This window comes from Acanthaster planci, linkage group LG18, assembly GCF_054643075.1.
Source record: "Acanthaster planci isolate LZ-2023a linkage group LG18, COTS_SCS, whole genome shotgun sequence".
In the NCBI taxonomy this organism is placed as follows: Eukaryota; Metazoa; Echinodermata; class Asteroidea; order Valvatida; family Acanthasteridae; genus Acanthaster; species Acanthaster planci.
Genome location: NC_141794.1, coordinates 10,709,090 through 10,725,307, shown reverse-complemented (window position 1 = coordinate 10,725,307; position 16,218 = coordinate 10,709,090). Strand labels below are relative to the sequence as shown.

Below are 16,218 nucleotides of genomic sequence, written 5' to 3'. Positions count from 1 at the left end.
TGGTCTTCAGAATTTGGTCAATACCAGCTCAGGAGAATGGAAGCTGATGCCTTTTGCCTGCAGTTTGCTCTCCGGGAAAGATCGAGACATCACCGATGCCAGCAGGGTTAGGTTCTCCCTGTTGGCGGGGCAGACGTATCCCCATACTGTGGTTGTGTACTAGCGCGGTGACATTCATTCATTTATTCTTATTCATTTATCCTTTTCTTTCATTTCTTAAATTTAATTAATTAAGTTAATATTTTTTCATGTCGACTTGTACTGCGCCATTGGTCATTTTTATGGAAACGGCACATTATAAATTTTCAATTATTATTAAACATATAATCACAGCAAAAGAAAATATCAAGGCGAGTACATATAACTGAAGCAAACTACTGTAGTTATTTATTTTAGTGCTGAATGCTGATTGGTGATGGACATGACCGGTTTTACATAAAAACCACTGCGCAAGATGGGGTTTATTTGTACCGTCTACATCTCTCTCAGCTTGTTGGCTGGGTGGTTGGGATTCCGTCTGGTTTCCATCCAAAGACTGGATGGCTGCCTCTGCTGCGGCTTCTGTTGACTGTTCCCCCACTATGTCCATCCCCGGTTCAGTCACTGGTTCTTGTGAGGGTGGTTGCAAGCGGGGTTCGGCCCGGACCTCCTGCACGTTGTCCGGTCTCTGGACCTCCTGCTGCTGCATGGGTTCCACTCGCTCCTCCTGGGGCCCCTCCGGTCGGGCGTCCAGCACCACCATGGGGTAGGGTGCGGCAGTGGGTGGAGCCTGTTGGGTAGGAGTGACAGCCTGGATGGGGGTGGTCGATGCAATGGAGATGACGATAGGTGTCTCCACCGAAAGGGGTTCTTGGACCGCTGTTGAGGTGAATGAAATTAGAAAAGTGAAAGATGAAAAATGAGAAGGCTACATTTTGCCGTAAGGTGAAAGTCTACCCTGAATGAGAACTCTGACGCTATTCTTGCTACGAGCATCAGGGCAAATTAACACATTAAAGCGAAACCAAAACTCGGGGGAGGGGGAAAGTGCAATTGATTTGGAAAAGAATTCAAACCTTGCATTCCTACAAGAAACATCTTGTTTTCACAAGAAGCGGATGCTCCTGGATGGAGAGAAGCAAGTGGGGTAAAGAGGATTGCCTAGGGACACAACATATGACCAGCAGTTGGATTCGAACCCTTGACCCTGTGATCACAAGAAGCAAACTTTAACCATTTAACCAGTGAAGTGACAATTAACACAATCTAAAATCCAATTAAAAACAAAAATGATCCCATGGAGCCTTGGTTTCATGATATGTCACCTTGCTGTCTGTCGGCATCCATGACGACCGTGCTGGCCTCGCTCTGGGTCTGAGGCATGACGGTGGCCATGGGCGTGGCCGAGGCGCTCGCCAGGGCGCTGGTGACTGGGGTGACGGCGATGGGCCGGACGCTGGCCGTCATGCGCTGGCCCGAGGGCGTGGAAGATTTGGAGACGGTCGGGGCCGGGGAGGAGATGGGCTTGATGTTGGCGGTGGGGGGAGGCTCCTCACTCCGGGTGCTGTTGGTCCAAAATCAAGGCATCATTTCTTTATCAAGAGGGCAACTCAGTACCCAGGTACCCAACTGCCCACCCCTGAAGTCAGGAACTGGTTCCCAATTATGGAATCGAGTATTTGTAACTGACAACACTACTTTATAGAAGAATACAACATTAAACAGAAGTTTTATCCCAAAGTATCTGGTAAAATCCTGTTAAACTTTGGAAAACCTCAAGGTAAACCTCAAGTTACCTCTCACGTAATTCTGCATTATTCCATTAAAGTGACCTCTCAGAACAAGGAAAAGAAAAATCTTATTGGGCATTTATGAAACAATTTCAAAAATTAAAACCGGACTTTAAATCTGGTTTTTGTTTCACAATTTATTCTCCTGAATTAACCACTCAGCGGCTACAATGCATTTCCATTTTATGACCCAAATGAAACACCAACTGTTAATTTGTGAAGCCAAATATGGGAGAAGTCTCATAAGAGTTTCAACACTGAAAAGTTTGAAAAATTACTCCAGAGGTGCAGAGTGGAGGAAAAAAAGAAGACAGCCCCGGATCAGATCGTAACAGACAGAACGCAATCTTGAGGCTTAAATTTTGAAAGAGAGGGAACTTGTTGGTACCTGGGTCGTTCGGCTCCCATGGGCTGCTGGGGGGCCAGATGCTTGATCTGCAGTAGCTTCTGCTGTTCCTCAACCTGCTTTTCTAATTCCTGGACCTATGAGCAAATCGATGCAATTAAAACTGTAAAGGCGCTTTCTCGTTCTGGTCGTTGTTGGTTGTTTTGTTGTAGTAGTAATAGTACCGTTAGTAGTGGTGATGGTGGTATGGGCCCCAAGCTGGACCAAGAGAGGGCGCAATTTTCTTAGCAACAGGGGCTTCTTTGGTAGCAACCTAGCTTTGCTGGTTCACAAACAACTATGAGATGCATGCGTTACAAGGGAGTCGCTACCAACAAGACGAACTCTCCTGACCAGCATGGCTTTTTTCAACTGGTGAGGGGGTGCTTCTGCTCAAGGCAGATAATATCAGAGCATTTATAAGGTGCAGAGTATCTAATGGTGTCTGCCTTTCAAAGGCAACAATAAATAAATGTACATGTGCAAACATGTACGTGACATGTGGTTTAAGTCTGTAACTTCTTAACATGGGGTCTGAGGTTCACATCCTGTTTGCATACACAGGCTGTCCCAGAATTATTGCCACCCAACAAAATGCTCCAATTTATGATTTCATTTGGCCATGAAAATAACTGACATTAAGTTTTGGAAACTTGGTTTAAGCCAAACTAAAGAGGTTGCATTTTTGTACTTCTGGCGAAGTGCAAACCAAAACAAAAATAATAAATTGCTTTGGTTGTAAAGAAGGAAGCATTTCTAAGTCAACCAACCTAAAACCATACAAATATATGAGCTCTCAATAACACGCACTGATCCTAAACAATCAAAACAGACCCAAACCACAGTGGAAGTTTAAGAGGGAAAAGAAAAGCAGATAGGCGAGAGAACTGTTTTGCATTTTCCCAATTGACGTAGTTGATAACCATGTGTCTCACTTCACTCAAACTACAAAAACACCACCTCTTGCCAGATCGAGAGTATTTTGAGTAAGCAGTGTAGTAAACTCGTTTTTTTTTGGTGATCTCTGAGAAAGCCAAAAGTATGGTGCTGTAGCCTTTTGAAAAAAAATGTGCCCACTGCAGATATTTTCATAGTAAAGAAATATTACATAAGGCAATTTGGTTTCTGACAATTCTGGGACAACGTGTAGTGTAATTGGGCTGGCAGAATTTAGAAGCCATTACTGGGGATGGTGCCATGCTCATGGGCAAGCAGTCCGGGCGTTACCCGCCCCCTCGACCAATAGCATGCTGTATAGAATGCATCTCAAATAACATTTCAAATGAGGGATACTGCAGAAGAAAGGGGGAACAAATAAACTTGGGCTGATTCAAAGCAACAATGCGTTACCCTGGCTTGAAGTTGGACCTTCTGCTGCTGTTGTTTCTGCTGTTCTTCTTTTTGGATCGTTTGAAGTTTCTCCTGATTGGGTTCCAAAACAAAGAAGGTTGGTCAAAAAAGTTACCTAGAAGGTTCATGGTTAACACCGAGTGGTGACAAATATTGGAAACTGTTGGGTTATGTGAGGATGCAGCCTTCCCGCTATGAGTGTGAGGGGCCTGTATTAACCCCTTCGCTGCGGAGGACTGCTGCTACCGCACCGCTGCGTGAGGATTAGTGCATAACACGCATACAGTCTATTCACCACGCAGCTGCTGGTTCAATGGGGCCTGCTGCTGGACAAAGCCCTCCATTCAGGGCATGCCACAGCCCAGCAGTCGCGGTCAAAATAATCCCGCCATAAAGGGGTTAAACCATAACAGGTCTTAACTTCCAAAGCGTACAATCAGTACGACTGGCACAACAGAAGTGATTCACAAACAAGGTGAACGGTCGCTGGAGAGCTTGAATCAAAAGACGCACACGCTGCTTTGTAGGAAAAGGTTTACAATGCACAACTCTGTTTCATTATGATCACGCAGGGCCCAAAATTGTCCAACCTTGTCCACACTTTTATAACCGTGTCTTCCAACTTCCCCTTATTGTCACTACATAGAATGCCAAGATCAATTAAAGTCTTTTTAGTTTCTGAACGCGCTCGATCCAACTCTTTGAAGTCTGCCGACATCAAACCGTGGCAGCCGGTAAAGCTTTGACTCACGAGTCAGACATAGGAGGGTTCCTACCAAATCCCAGGACTTTTCCAGAACTGAAATATGACAGCTTCTGTGACATTCAATGCCAATTTGTAGAGAACACTGATTTAGTTTTATGAACTGGAAGACTGCCATCGCTAGTGCTAAAGACTAACATCCTTCTGTTATCTCATTAAAAGCGGTCCATCAAACAGAACCCCTGCACTGTCTTGATTTCCACGACTTTTTTCCGTGACTTTTCAGGATTTCCCCTCTAGACTCACCTGGTTTTCCTTGGCCTGCTTGAGGTCCTTCTCAAGCTGTTCCACTTTCTCCTGCAGCTGTTTCTTGTCGGCCTCCATCTGCCCCTCGCTCTGGGTCTGCAGGGACTCCAAGGCCGACAGCTCCCCTCTCAGCTCATCCAATGTGGATTGTAGCTTGGTCTTCTCCTCGTTTGCCTTGTTGCGTTCGGCTGACGAGGAACAAAATTGTTCTGAAAGCTCACCGACTGGCACTTTCAAGCAAGTTCAATCAAAATGTGGATAGCCATAATTCCCTAAACTACAATGTATAACGTGATCAAAGTCAACTGCATAATGAACCGAACAACTTGCTGTTTAAATGTTATGTAATTTATGTTTTTATTTTAAACTTTTTGATGTTATTGCAAGGTTTGCTGTTTTAACTTAAATGTTTACAATGGTTCATTTAATTTTTTCTCTTATAATAATATGTGTTTGAGCTGTTTCAATTAATTTTTAAATAATCCAACCATCTGATCTCAACTCACTGTTGACTTGGGCCAGTTTCTGCCTCAATCCCTGCACCAGCTTTTTTGACTTCTCTTCCCGCTCGTCTCTCTCGGTGAGTTGCGCCTGAAGAAGAAATGCCCAGCAAGGAGAGGGGCATGAGAGATTTTTCACAGTGGTGGTTGTGTCTGATTTGTCAAGGACTTTCATACATGATAACACGTTTCTGTTGTGGACTGTCATTTGGGACTTGGTTTTCAACTTTTGTTTAAATCAACTGAATTTGCTACCGAGTCAAACCAAAAAACAAGTCTCGGAGGCAACTGTGTTTCCCCCGTGACTTTGTTTTCATGAGAATGGACATCACTTGGGTGAAAAACTCGAGGGTTTCTATTACTTTACTTTGGGCGAGAAGCTTAACCCCTTCGCTCCAGGATTCTATTGACTGTGACTGCTAGGCTGTGGTATGCCCTGAATGGAGGGCTTTGTCCAGCAGCAGGCCCCATTGAACCAGCAGCTGCATGGTGAATAGACCGTATGTGTGGTATGCACTAATCCTCACACAAAGCCACGGCTCTTGCCGTCTCCCGGAGCAAAGGGGTTGAAAATCTTTCAAACTCAAATTGTGGCATCAGCAAAGTCAAACTAAATAGCAAGAGTCCTGAATCTGTGCATAACTGCTAGAAAAATTGACATTTACAATCAAGAAATTGCAAAGGAATCAATTTATAATAAAATAAATGCAATACCTTCGTTTTCTCTTCAGCCTCTTTCACAGACTTGTTTTCCTGTAGAAAAAAAACGAAAAAAAAAATCAGGGTAGTGTCAGCTTACATTGTTGGTTCTTCCTGAAACAATGCCACACTTTTGCTCTTAAATATGCAAATTCATGTTAGCATAAAACAGCAAAGAAAATTCCCTCAAAATGGTGAAATGAAAATTGAAAAAGGGATATTGTGGCATGTAAAGGACTGGATTGGAGAAAGATTTATATTGTATGCACCCTTTAAACGTGGCAAATTTACAAGCTTCAGGGGAATATATGATGCAGTGGAAACAACTACATGTTGTATGAGCCCAAACATGTAACAGGTTCAGGCCTGTAGGCCTAAACGTGTAACACATTTAGGCCAGTAGTTCTTGTCTCAAAATCAGGTCGAGACTTCAAGGTAATCAGCTAGGCTCACTTCCGTCAGCTTGGCCACCGTTTCCTCCAGTTCCTTGATCTTAGCGTCCTTCTCGGCAATGGGCTGGCCTTGCTGTTCCTTCTCGGCATCCACCTTGGCCTGCAACTCCTCGTACTGTGACTTGTAGCGACGGCCAATCTTCTTGACCTGAAATTGCAGACCACGGTCACAACAACAGTTCCAAGTTGTCATAAGAAAAGTAGCAAAATATCACAAGAACAGTCACAGGATGCAACAAGAACAGTTGCAAGGTGTCACAAGAGAACGTGCAAGGTGTCACAAGAGCAGTTGTAAGACATCACAAGAACACTGCAGTTGCATGTTGCCATAAGAACAGTCACAAGATGTCACAAGAACAGTTGCAAGGTGTCACAAAAGTGGTTGCAAGATGCCACAGGAACCGTTGCAAGATGTCACAAGAACTGCAACTGGGCCCATTCTGTGAAAACCTCTAGCTTACGAGTGCCTTGCAATCAATTAGGCTACATGTACATCTCTTTGAATGAATTTAAGCCTCATTCAAAAACAAAGCTTGGCCACAAAACTTGACTAAATCTATCCCCTAAAGAGTGTCATAAAAGCATGAAATCTGCAGACAAATTATGTCTCCATCGAATAAAAAACGGAGCCTCATCTTTGACACCCGATTTTGTTCTGGATTTGAGGTAGAGGTATGAATCTACGATAACTTGGATCACCGGAGAAAGTCTTTACTACTTCCTACCTGTTGAATGGTATTCTTCTTATCGTTGATGTCATTCTCCTTGGCCGTGTTGTCCATTTTCAGCGTGTTAATCTCCTCACTACGTCAGGTTTTACAAAAAGAACGTCGTAAGAGAACCATTCCCTTCAGAGTTTTTTTAATTACTTGATGCTAGAGTTGAAATTTTGAGCGTGACTGATGACGGGCTTCAGAACGCTTTGTGTTTGAGTGATATTACACATTAAGGACGACTAAAACTTCAAGAAAGCACGTGCAAGGTATTTACGGTGAAGTTAAAAGGTACGCCTTTTTGAGGGAAATACTTAATGGTTGCTTACAATATGCACTCCGAGGTGAAGCTAGGTACTGAGGACAAAAAGAAAACCAAATGCAATAGACCCTATTCACGGGGAAGCCATTTTTAATCTTGCTCCCTGAATCTATCACATTCAATGTAATCTGTTCACTGGGGTGTTGCCAGACTATTAGGGATTCCTAGCCTCACTTTCAGTTCTTTTCAACATGGCTTAAAATATTTAGATCTAATTTGTCACAAATTTTCAATTAATCTAAACATAAATTGGCATTAACTTGAAATGAACTCGTATTCCAATTATCTTCTGGTCTCAAAAGGAAAAGTTACCCTCAATTGCCATTCAAGATGGCCGACACATGAAAACAGTCCATTAACGTTATGGAGAATGAATATACACATACAGAAATCTGTCAATAATTCCAAGTTCAGATGCTCTACACTTACTTCAGTTTGCTCTGCTCCAGTTTCATTTCCGACCTGGCAAAGACAAAAACTCAAGGATGAAAAATTTATCAAAATATCCAAATCATGTATGCCAACAAATAAAACAAATAAAAAGGCCCTTGCAGCAACTCCGGAATGAAAAAGTTACCGTTTTTCTCTTTCTTTTTTTATTTAATCACTTTTTGTATACAATTTCGGAATTATCTTTAAAATATCAAAAAGCCTGAAGACAAGATCACATTTACACAACTATGGCATGCCCAAGCTGACAAATGATTGATGTTTGAATATAAAATTTCCATTCTAGTTGCAAACAGCCAATGCAAAGTGTAGTTTTTAATCGGTATAGGTCATGTGCCTAAGTGTGAAGTTTATGTGTAAGAAATGGCAAAACTTCAGAAACCAGGGAAGAGTTCCAGATTTTAACTGAAAATATGGCACACTATTAAGTAATGATGACTAGATGAATATGTACAGCAAATTTGTCTTTAAATGAACGACTTTGGCAAAACTTACTGCATGTTGGCCAAGTCAGTTGTCAACTTGCTAATCTCATTCCTGGGAAGATACAAACGTCAACTGTAAATACATGTATATATTCTAAATTTAACACAAAAACGGAAGAACATGCCCATCATAACAAGAAATAAATTGGTCAAAATGAATCAGGAAGTGTCCCTTTCCAATCCCAATAACAAATCAATATGGCCCATTTTTTTCTGCGAGCAGTTTCCGCCTCAAGCAGAAACTCCACCGCAATGGTTGAAAAGAGCTGTATTGGTCGAGAGTATTTATTAGGTTGGAAGCAGCGCGACCGCGACGCATGCATTTCCTCCTTGTTCGTGAACCAGCCAAGTTTAGTTCTGATCACAGAGAGCCTCTGTTGCAAAGAAAAAAAGTGCCCTCTCTTGGTCCAGCTTGAGGCCCAGCCAAGTCAACGGACAGATCTGACATGGTGAAATTTGACATGGTGAAATTTGACATGGTGAAATTTGACATGGTGAAATTTGACGAGAACTTTCAAGTCTCATTTCCCCCACCTGGAAACTGTACAACTTATCTCCATTCGATTCGACTGTGCAGAAAACCCTCTCAAAGTTTGATTGATTTTAGTGAAAACATCAACTGTGGAATAGTCCACTTACTTTGACGATGTTAGCTGTGCATTCAGTCTAGACAGCTCAGCTCTGCCAGGGGAAAATATAAAAATAAAATCACATATTCTTGGGCATCTGGCACAGTTTCACAAAGTTTCTCCTGCAAGACACTTCAAATTTTAGAGCCCAACGTTGCACATGGGTCATTCTATAAATCGTGAATTTTTTCACGTCCCTGCCGCATCTGACACATGATTTTTTTTAGTTTAGAACACATTCTACTATTTACAAAATTGGAACGACAATTACCTGCAACACTAATAATTCTAGTTTGAAATTGACATCGATGATATTTCCAAGTCAAATTACACAGGTCAGGTGTATCAGGGGCACAAAGGATGTCACATTTTTGGACCCCAAATTTGTAGGATGACTCATATGTGTTAAAGTTTCAACTTTTGAGACAAAAATGTGTTGGACTGTTACAAGAGGTAATGAAAAAGAAATAACTGAACAAATTCTTGTCCTTCAAATGGCTTTAGAAATATCCCACAGGGCTCTTACTTCCACAGCAGGACACTAAATGCATACAAAAGGAACACATCATGTCAAGTAAAGTCCTGTTGTCAAGACCCCGAAGACAGTCACAAGACCCCACCACCAACGCCATCAAACGACCCCCAGTCTGAAATCAAAGCTCCTGTACTCAAGACTTAAGGCTCCATCCACATCTGTTGTGTAAAGCTTAGTCTAGCTCCAATGAAAATATGCAGGAGATGTACCAACAATAGCCATAGCCGTAGCTCTGGAAGACCTCATCCCCCCAAAGAGCACAGACTATTCGGTCTGGTACCCTGCCTTCTCTTCTCCTGTGGCACTAACAATCTTACTTGTGTCTAAGGTTTTCCTCTCGAAGGGAGCTGATGGTTTTCTTGTTGGCGTCCTTCTCAGCACTGTAACATGACAAAAAATTCACTCCAAAATAATAAGCTCAAATATAAACTTAACAACTCTAAACAGTAACGTTAATATCAGAGCATTAAGGAGGTGCACAGTACAGTGTCTGTCATTCAAAGAAGCCGATGTATCATCATTGTCGCTGCTCATGGGGCTCATAACATCTGACCATCTTAACTCCTTTTAGGAGTATAATAACCCAAAGCTGCCATATCAGATGCAATCAACTAAAACACACTCATCAAATCTGCTCTCAAAGGTATCCGTCTCAGTTGGGGTATGAAGGGGGTGATGTAACTTGCTGAAGGTCACAACGTGTACAGAGAGACTAATGTGCCGTCAACTTGTTAAATTTGTGGGTAATAGCCTCGACCCACTAATAACTCCCACATATATTTTTTCTGGTACGCCTTGGTTAGATTTGTTTGTTTGTCACAGGGATTTTGTGGAATTTTAAAAATTCTTTTGGCCAGTGAAAACTTTTTGCGAAACAATAACATGAAAAGACAAGATGTCTCATCTTTTCTATATCAGATGTGCATTTACCAAACTGACATAAAGAACTACAAACATGATTTCAGTACATCATTTTAATTGTTTAAAGTTAACTTTGCTGTAAAGGTTTACAGCATGCAATGTTTTGCTCTCTTGCACTTGATTGGTGAAGCTCCATAGTGAATATTCATGACACATGTTTGCGCATGATGAATATTTGAATAAATTTACAGCAGTTTCTTCTGCTCTTCTGGGTCAGCCCTGTTGCACTGCTCAATGAGGTGATTGGTGCGCTGCTTCCATCGGGTCACCTCGATGGTCAGGCTGGTCTTGTCTGTGGTCAGGGCATCCCGCTCGGCCGTCAGCTCGCGATTCTGGTCCTGCAGGGGCTGGATGTTGGCCTCCAACTGGCTGACCTGACAAGACCAAGAAAGAAGCGCGCCAAACGACGCAACTGACAATGTGCTCCTACGAATACCATCATCAGCTTGTTTTGACACCTAGCAGAAACTTTCTTTGTGTATGATACAGGAAATCCCTGTGCACTTTTACACAGCATGAAGTGGTTCGACTCTGAGCTAGATCTGCATCCTCCAGAGAAGCCTGGGACAGCCTACCTTAGCCTCCAGCTGTTGCACCTGCTGGTCCAGCCGGTCCTTCTCCTCTCTCAGCATCCGGTTGCTGTCGGTCAAGGCGTTCAGCGTCTCCACCTTCTTCAGGAGCTCCTGGTGCTTGGCGGTGGTCTGGGCCATCACCTGGAGTGGAGAAAAGACACAGAAAAAAAATGGTTTCTCCTCACCATGTTTCACTTTTGTTTAAGTTCAACAATAAGGCAGCCACTGCCAGTGTTCAGTCAGAAAGTTTTCACATGAACCTGAGACAATTTGTAGCCCCATGCTTTTCTATAGCATTCCTTTCTCATGGTTCACCAATCGTTTCTTGTGAAATGAATGCCTAGTCAAATATGAAGCAATTGGACTACTATATATAAACGTTGATTTCAATGCAATCAAATGTGAATGATGACAGTGCATACCCAGGGGTAAGAGAGCTACCCCCCCACGGAAAAAAATTGAAATATAAAAATGTGAAAAAAATGACAGAAATGAAAAAAGAGGAAAGAGAAAGGGATGAAAATCACCAATATGCTTGGAAAAAAACCTCAAAATTGACCCCCTTCTACTGGTTTGGTGTGTCAATGGTTACGTCGGTTTGTTGCTGATGAGTGTCCCAAGCCTTGCACTCCTCCCTCTCCCAGAAACTTTTTTCTCCTGGAGAAAAACACCTTTCCCCCACCCTCCCCACCCCCCAAAAAAAACTCCTGCAATGCCCACACGCCCAATTATGGTGAGCTCCACTGATCAAATTCCACATTTATATTTTTAAAAATACATGTAAAAGTAAGTTTGAAATATTTCGGAACTGTGGCATTACCACGGTGAATATCTGTCCAAAAAAACCCAAAATACGGCAAATGACTGTGAAGTGGGACAACTAATCCTTGAAAGGGAGACATCCTCGTCGGCATACCTGAGTCCGTTCCCGTTCTCCGGTCAGGTTGCGGTGGGCCTCCTCGTACTGTCGCTCCAGATGCTCGCACCTCTGCTTGAGACGAAGGCCCTCTGACTGAGCCAGCTCAGAACGGGTCTCTGCAATTTCCTTTTCCCGTCGCAAGAACCTGGCAAAATAAATAACGAAACGTATAAGAGAATTTCACTATTAAGAATAGGGTAACATCAGAAGAAGATAATTAAGTTTACTGGCAATTTTTCGGTTGCCGCACTGATGTTTGCATTCCAAGATGGCATCTCCACAGGTGAAATAACGCATTCTGTATTTATTTTTCATTCAGAAAGCGGCTTGTTTCTCTAAGCTCTCGATCAGGTTCTTCCCTCAAATTGCCTGAAGCTGGCATCTCCCTAATTACGTCCATTTTTACGATTCCTTCCTTGACTGAAGAAGTCACGAAAGTGGACTTTCAAAGGTTTTTCCGTCATTTCCACGGTGAAAACAAAAAAATAAATCTGCTGTCATTGAAGAATGGAGAAACAAGAAAAACAGGGATAAACTTTTAGCGCCTATATAGGAAAGACCGGCCTTACTTGATAACTTCAAGAAGTTGTTCTGACGACTTGTTCTCGTCGGGCAGGCGCAGGCTGCCATCCACAGACTCTTTCTGCTGCTGCAATGGACTTTGCATCATCCGAGCGCTCAACTGAACAGCGGGGAAGCAAAAAATTCCATCATATAATTTCAGCTTTCTGTTGCCTCTCGGTCAGTGATCCATTGTTGGTAACATAGACACCAAAACGAACCTAATGGACGGTGCGAACCAAGTCTCAGTAAGATCACCACAAGTATTATTTATTGTGATAGTCACTGGTTGCAAAGACCAATTTTCTTCCTTCATGATAACTTCCAAAAGGATTTGACATAAAAACCGGAAGACCGAAAAATATCTGAGTAAAAATTTACAGAAAAAAAAATTAAAAACCCCAACCATGCCAAATCCAGCGAGATTATACAAGGTTTTTTTGTTTCACAAGAATGTAAGATGACCTTTTATCATATTAAAATTGTTGGGCAAGCAATATGTTTACATCGTGAATGAGCCACGTGGAAAGACGGTGTTGTTTTAAAGTATGCAATGGAGTGATGACTGATGTATGCATCCAGGACTCCCTATATATTTTCACCGGCACCCTCCTATATCCTACAAAATCCTTCCCAAAAAACCAATGATGGCACATTCTGTGCCACTTAAGCTTCGAAGGGGCAAGAAATTCCATGAAAAGCAATGTAACAGCGGAGACCCACCCTCCCCAATCCTACACAGTCCTCCAAAATCTGTTGAATTTGGATGGATTTGGGAGGTTACGTGGGATTTGTTCATACCTCTTCCAGTTGTTGGTGCAGCAGTGTGTTCTGTTGAGTGAGTTCCTGGCAGGTCGTGGCTCGCTGTTCCAGTTCGTTGGCTCGGATCCGCGACTGTTCCTCCCATCCAGCCTACAACATGGAACAAAACATTACAACTTTGTTACTGTTTTGCACGTTCATAAATCTATACTGTGCTGGAACATAGGTGGGAAACAGGGAAATCAGGGAAAAGAGGAAAATCAGTGCTGAAATGTTTACTTATAGTAATAGGATAGGTATTTGGGGGAAAATAAGGACTCAGAACCCAATCTACATGTCTTTCTAGGCCGGGATTCGAACCCAGGGTCGCAAGAGGTGAAGGGCAAGAGAAGCACCCCTGTGCTGACCTGACTCCCCATGAAACTAAAAGAGCGTGCTCCAAGAACGGAGGACGGAGGAAGGAGGACCTTTCTACCTTTGATGAGCTCAGAGTGTCTTCGGCTTTCGTGGCCCTCTCCTCTACTTCAGCCAATTTGGCATTCTGGCTCTCCAACTGCGGTGAAGAGTCAACCAAAAAGTTCATTACTCTTCCAAACCCTGGCAGCATTTTCTGTGTGTTTCACAGATTGCGTGCCGTTAAGCACGTAATGGTAATTTCTGTTTGCGGTAAAGTGGGTAACAGGGTACATACACTGGGCCTCATACTTCAGTGGTTCCAAGTAGCAGTTTTATGCACACACAGAGAATCTGACTAGACTTTTCAAAGTCAGCTGTGCAAAACGGCTGGTCGCCGCAGCCAAAATTGGTTATCAAAATATGTTGTACAAATCTGCAGTTACAAGTCTGCATTCAAAATTCACTGATAACTTTTTTTCATTTTAAAAATTAGAAATTTGCAGCCAAAGTCAAGGTAACCCCTAGAAGCCTGTAAAGTACAAGTGTTAAAAAATATACCGCATGTAAATTTCTCATAATCATGTATTTCTGATTACGTACTCAAGATAAAAATCTATGGTTCATTTAACAGTGAGGGTGTCTGGTGAACACTCCTCGGTCTCACTGAAAAAAATCCTTGACTGTAGTGGTAGACAAGCTTATAAGGTGAGTTCATATATGAAGTGACAAGAGCATGTCGGAGCGATTCCAAACCAAAGGAGGCTTGAAGTATTCACCTGGTCTTTCACGGTGACCAGCTGCTGTACATCGCCGGCGTGAAGCAGAAACTCTCGCTCATACTTATCCTGAGCCTGGAAAGTAAGACAAAAATTATCAGTATTTTTCCAGACAGGTCAGAGGAGTGCAGAATGTAAGTCACGAGTAGACCAAGGAGATCCGCTACACGCAAAATTTGGAGTGGCTCGTTAAGACACCGAGTGCCTTTGTTCGACTAACTACATTGCACTAAGAGCCCTGTACAAATCCGTTTTTGTATTCCTTAAAGGTATTTGATACCAGCCCCAAGAGGGCTTCAATCTACCTGCAAAACAAGCCTTTTCAGCCAGTATTTGGAGGACTGAGACTGAATATTGACATTTTGGAAGAGTTTGAAGGTTACCAAACTACTGGAGTTGGGTACTTCTCCAATAATTTAATTTAGCATTTTTTTTGGCATGACAAAGATTGGGAAGATTTTTTTGGTAATCCAGAGCCCCAGAAACAAACTATCCAACCTCCTTGGCCAGTTTGGCCTGCTCCTGGCAATCTTGTCGGGCCGTGGCCTCGTTTGTCTCTGCATCGGTCTTCCGTTGGACGGCCAAGGTCAGCTCCTCTTGGACATGAAGGAGGTTGCGACGCAGTTCGCTTGTCTGTCAATTGATGGGGAAAAGAAATATATTAGAGATAAAAATGGCAAAAAGGTCTTACGTTCAACTCAAAGAAATGACAATATTGGTCTCTAATCTATGTTTTTCACTGGCAACTATATCAAAACGTAAATATAGGTAATTCCAGAAATTAGGGGTCCAAAAGTGTGACTTTTTTGTGTCCTTGTTACATCTGACCTTGTTATTTGACAAGGAAATATCAGCGAAATTGATTTCAAACTGTTACTATCTGTTTGGCAGGTAATTTGCATTAATTCACCACTCTTGGAAATTAGAAAATGTGTTCTGAACTTACAAAATCATATGTCAGATGTAACAGGGACACGAAAAAAATGGACCCCTAATTTCTAGAATTACCCAAATATCGAAATTTCCATCACAACCAAATCTGATGTGGACAATGGACATTGCCAAAGCCGAGTTTAATACGTGTGGCTCTATCATACACTCGTCGCACGGTTACTTGAAAAGTGAAAAGCAACTTTGAGAACAAACACCTAGGACGACATCCCCGGACAATATGCGTTTGTTTTAATGAAATTGCTGTTCACAATTTCAACTAAAAGAATCAGTGAACTGAATGGTGTAACAACGGCAGGCAGGAATATGCCGCGGTATAGGGTTCCGTGCACTTTGCCAAAATGTCCGAATCACACTACCACGCGTTTCATGATTGTTATCCTTGTCTAGATGTGAAAAAAGGAATAACCAAACAGCATTAGATGTGTATTCCTCGCTTTGGTAGAGTGGGTGATTTTATCAGACATATACATTCATAATCAAGGCTTTGGTTATTTTTGCGGCTGGCAGCAAAAGCGGTGAAACGGTCCCCTTCATTTTTCACCTGTGATGCCACGGCTTCGCTGAGTTCTTCCTTCTCGCTGCGCATCTCGTCTCGTTCCTTCACCAGCTCGATGACTTGCTTTTCAAGCTGCTCGCGAGCTGCAAGGATAAAAGAAAAACTCACTGAAACAGAAAGGAACTCAAACTCAACGTCAAACATACATGTACATAATCGCAGTGTCTATAGTTCTAAATATGTTTGCTTGTAACTTTGTTTTTTGCTTTAAGGTTCCGTTTCAGTTTGGTTCCACCCATGATACTCTTTGGCAATTTTATTTTGGGGAGCCTTGACCTTGGTCATGCCGAAAAAAAGGAAGTCTCATAACAAGAAAATGCATTGCTTCTTGTGAAGTTTGATGAGGATGAACAGACTAATTTTTGCATATTTTGCATCACGATCCGTCTCGAAGATATTCAAGACAGAACTTTATTCACAAAACTAGTCACTGCATTGCACCTTCCAACTTATTGGGCCGGCATTTGTACTCATCTTGAATTTTTCCTAACTTTAATGCCACG

General features: G+C 42.4%; 1 protein-coding gene across 2 annotated transcripts in view; it reads right to left on the bottom strand.

Annotated features, from left to right (window-relative positions):
- The window catches only part of LOC147796208 (uncharacterized), a 52,259-nt gene that overhangs the window by 10,795 nt on the left and 25,246 nt on the right, over positions 1–16,218 (bottom strand). For both annotated transcript variants that reach the window (XM_087148774.1, XM_087148775.1), the window contains exons 9-30: positions 15,701–15,798; positions 14,704–14,838; positions 14,206–14,280; positions 13,509–13,586; positions 13,073–13,183; positions 12,280–12,392; positions 11,708–11,855; positions 10,795–10,932; positions 10,409–10,593; positions 9,616–9,678; positions 8,774–8,815; positions 8,145–8,186; positions 7,629–7,661; positions 6,890–6,968; positions 6,166–6,312; positions 5,728–5,766; positions 5,020–5,104; positions 4,514–4,701; positions 3,505–3,576; positions 2,158–2,252; positions 1,305–1,543; positions 472–858 (exon numbers count right to left, since the gene is read on the bottom strand). In XM_087148774.1, coding sequence (XP_087004900.1) covers positions 472–858; positions 1,305–1,543; positions 2,158–2,252; positions 3,505–3,576; positions 4,514–4,701; positions 5,020–5,104; positions 5,728–5,766; positions 6,166–6,312; positions 6,890–6,968; positions 7,629–7,661; positions 8,145–8,186; positions 8,774–8,815; positions 9,616–9,678; positions 10,409–10,593; positions 10,795–10,932; positions 11,708–11,855; positions 12,280–12,392; positions 13,073–13,183; positions 13,509–13,586; positions 14,206–14,280; positions 14,704–14,838; positions 15,701–15,798 — 2,592 coding nt within the window. The remainder of the gene's footprint in view (positions 1–471; positions 859–1,304; positions 1,544–2,157; positions 2,253–3,504; positions 3,577–4,513; positions 4,702–5,019; positions 5,105–5,727; positions 5,767–6,165; positions 6,313–6,889; positions 6,969–7,628; positions 7,662–8,144; positions 8,187–8,773; positions 8,816–9,615; positions 9,679–10,408; positions 10,594–10,794; positions 10,933–11,707; positions 11,856–12,279; positions 12,393–13,072; positions 13,184–13,508; positions 13,587–14,205; positions 14,281–14,703; positions 14,839–15,700; positions 15,799–16,218) is intronic.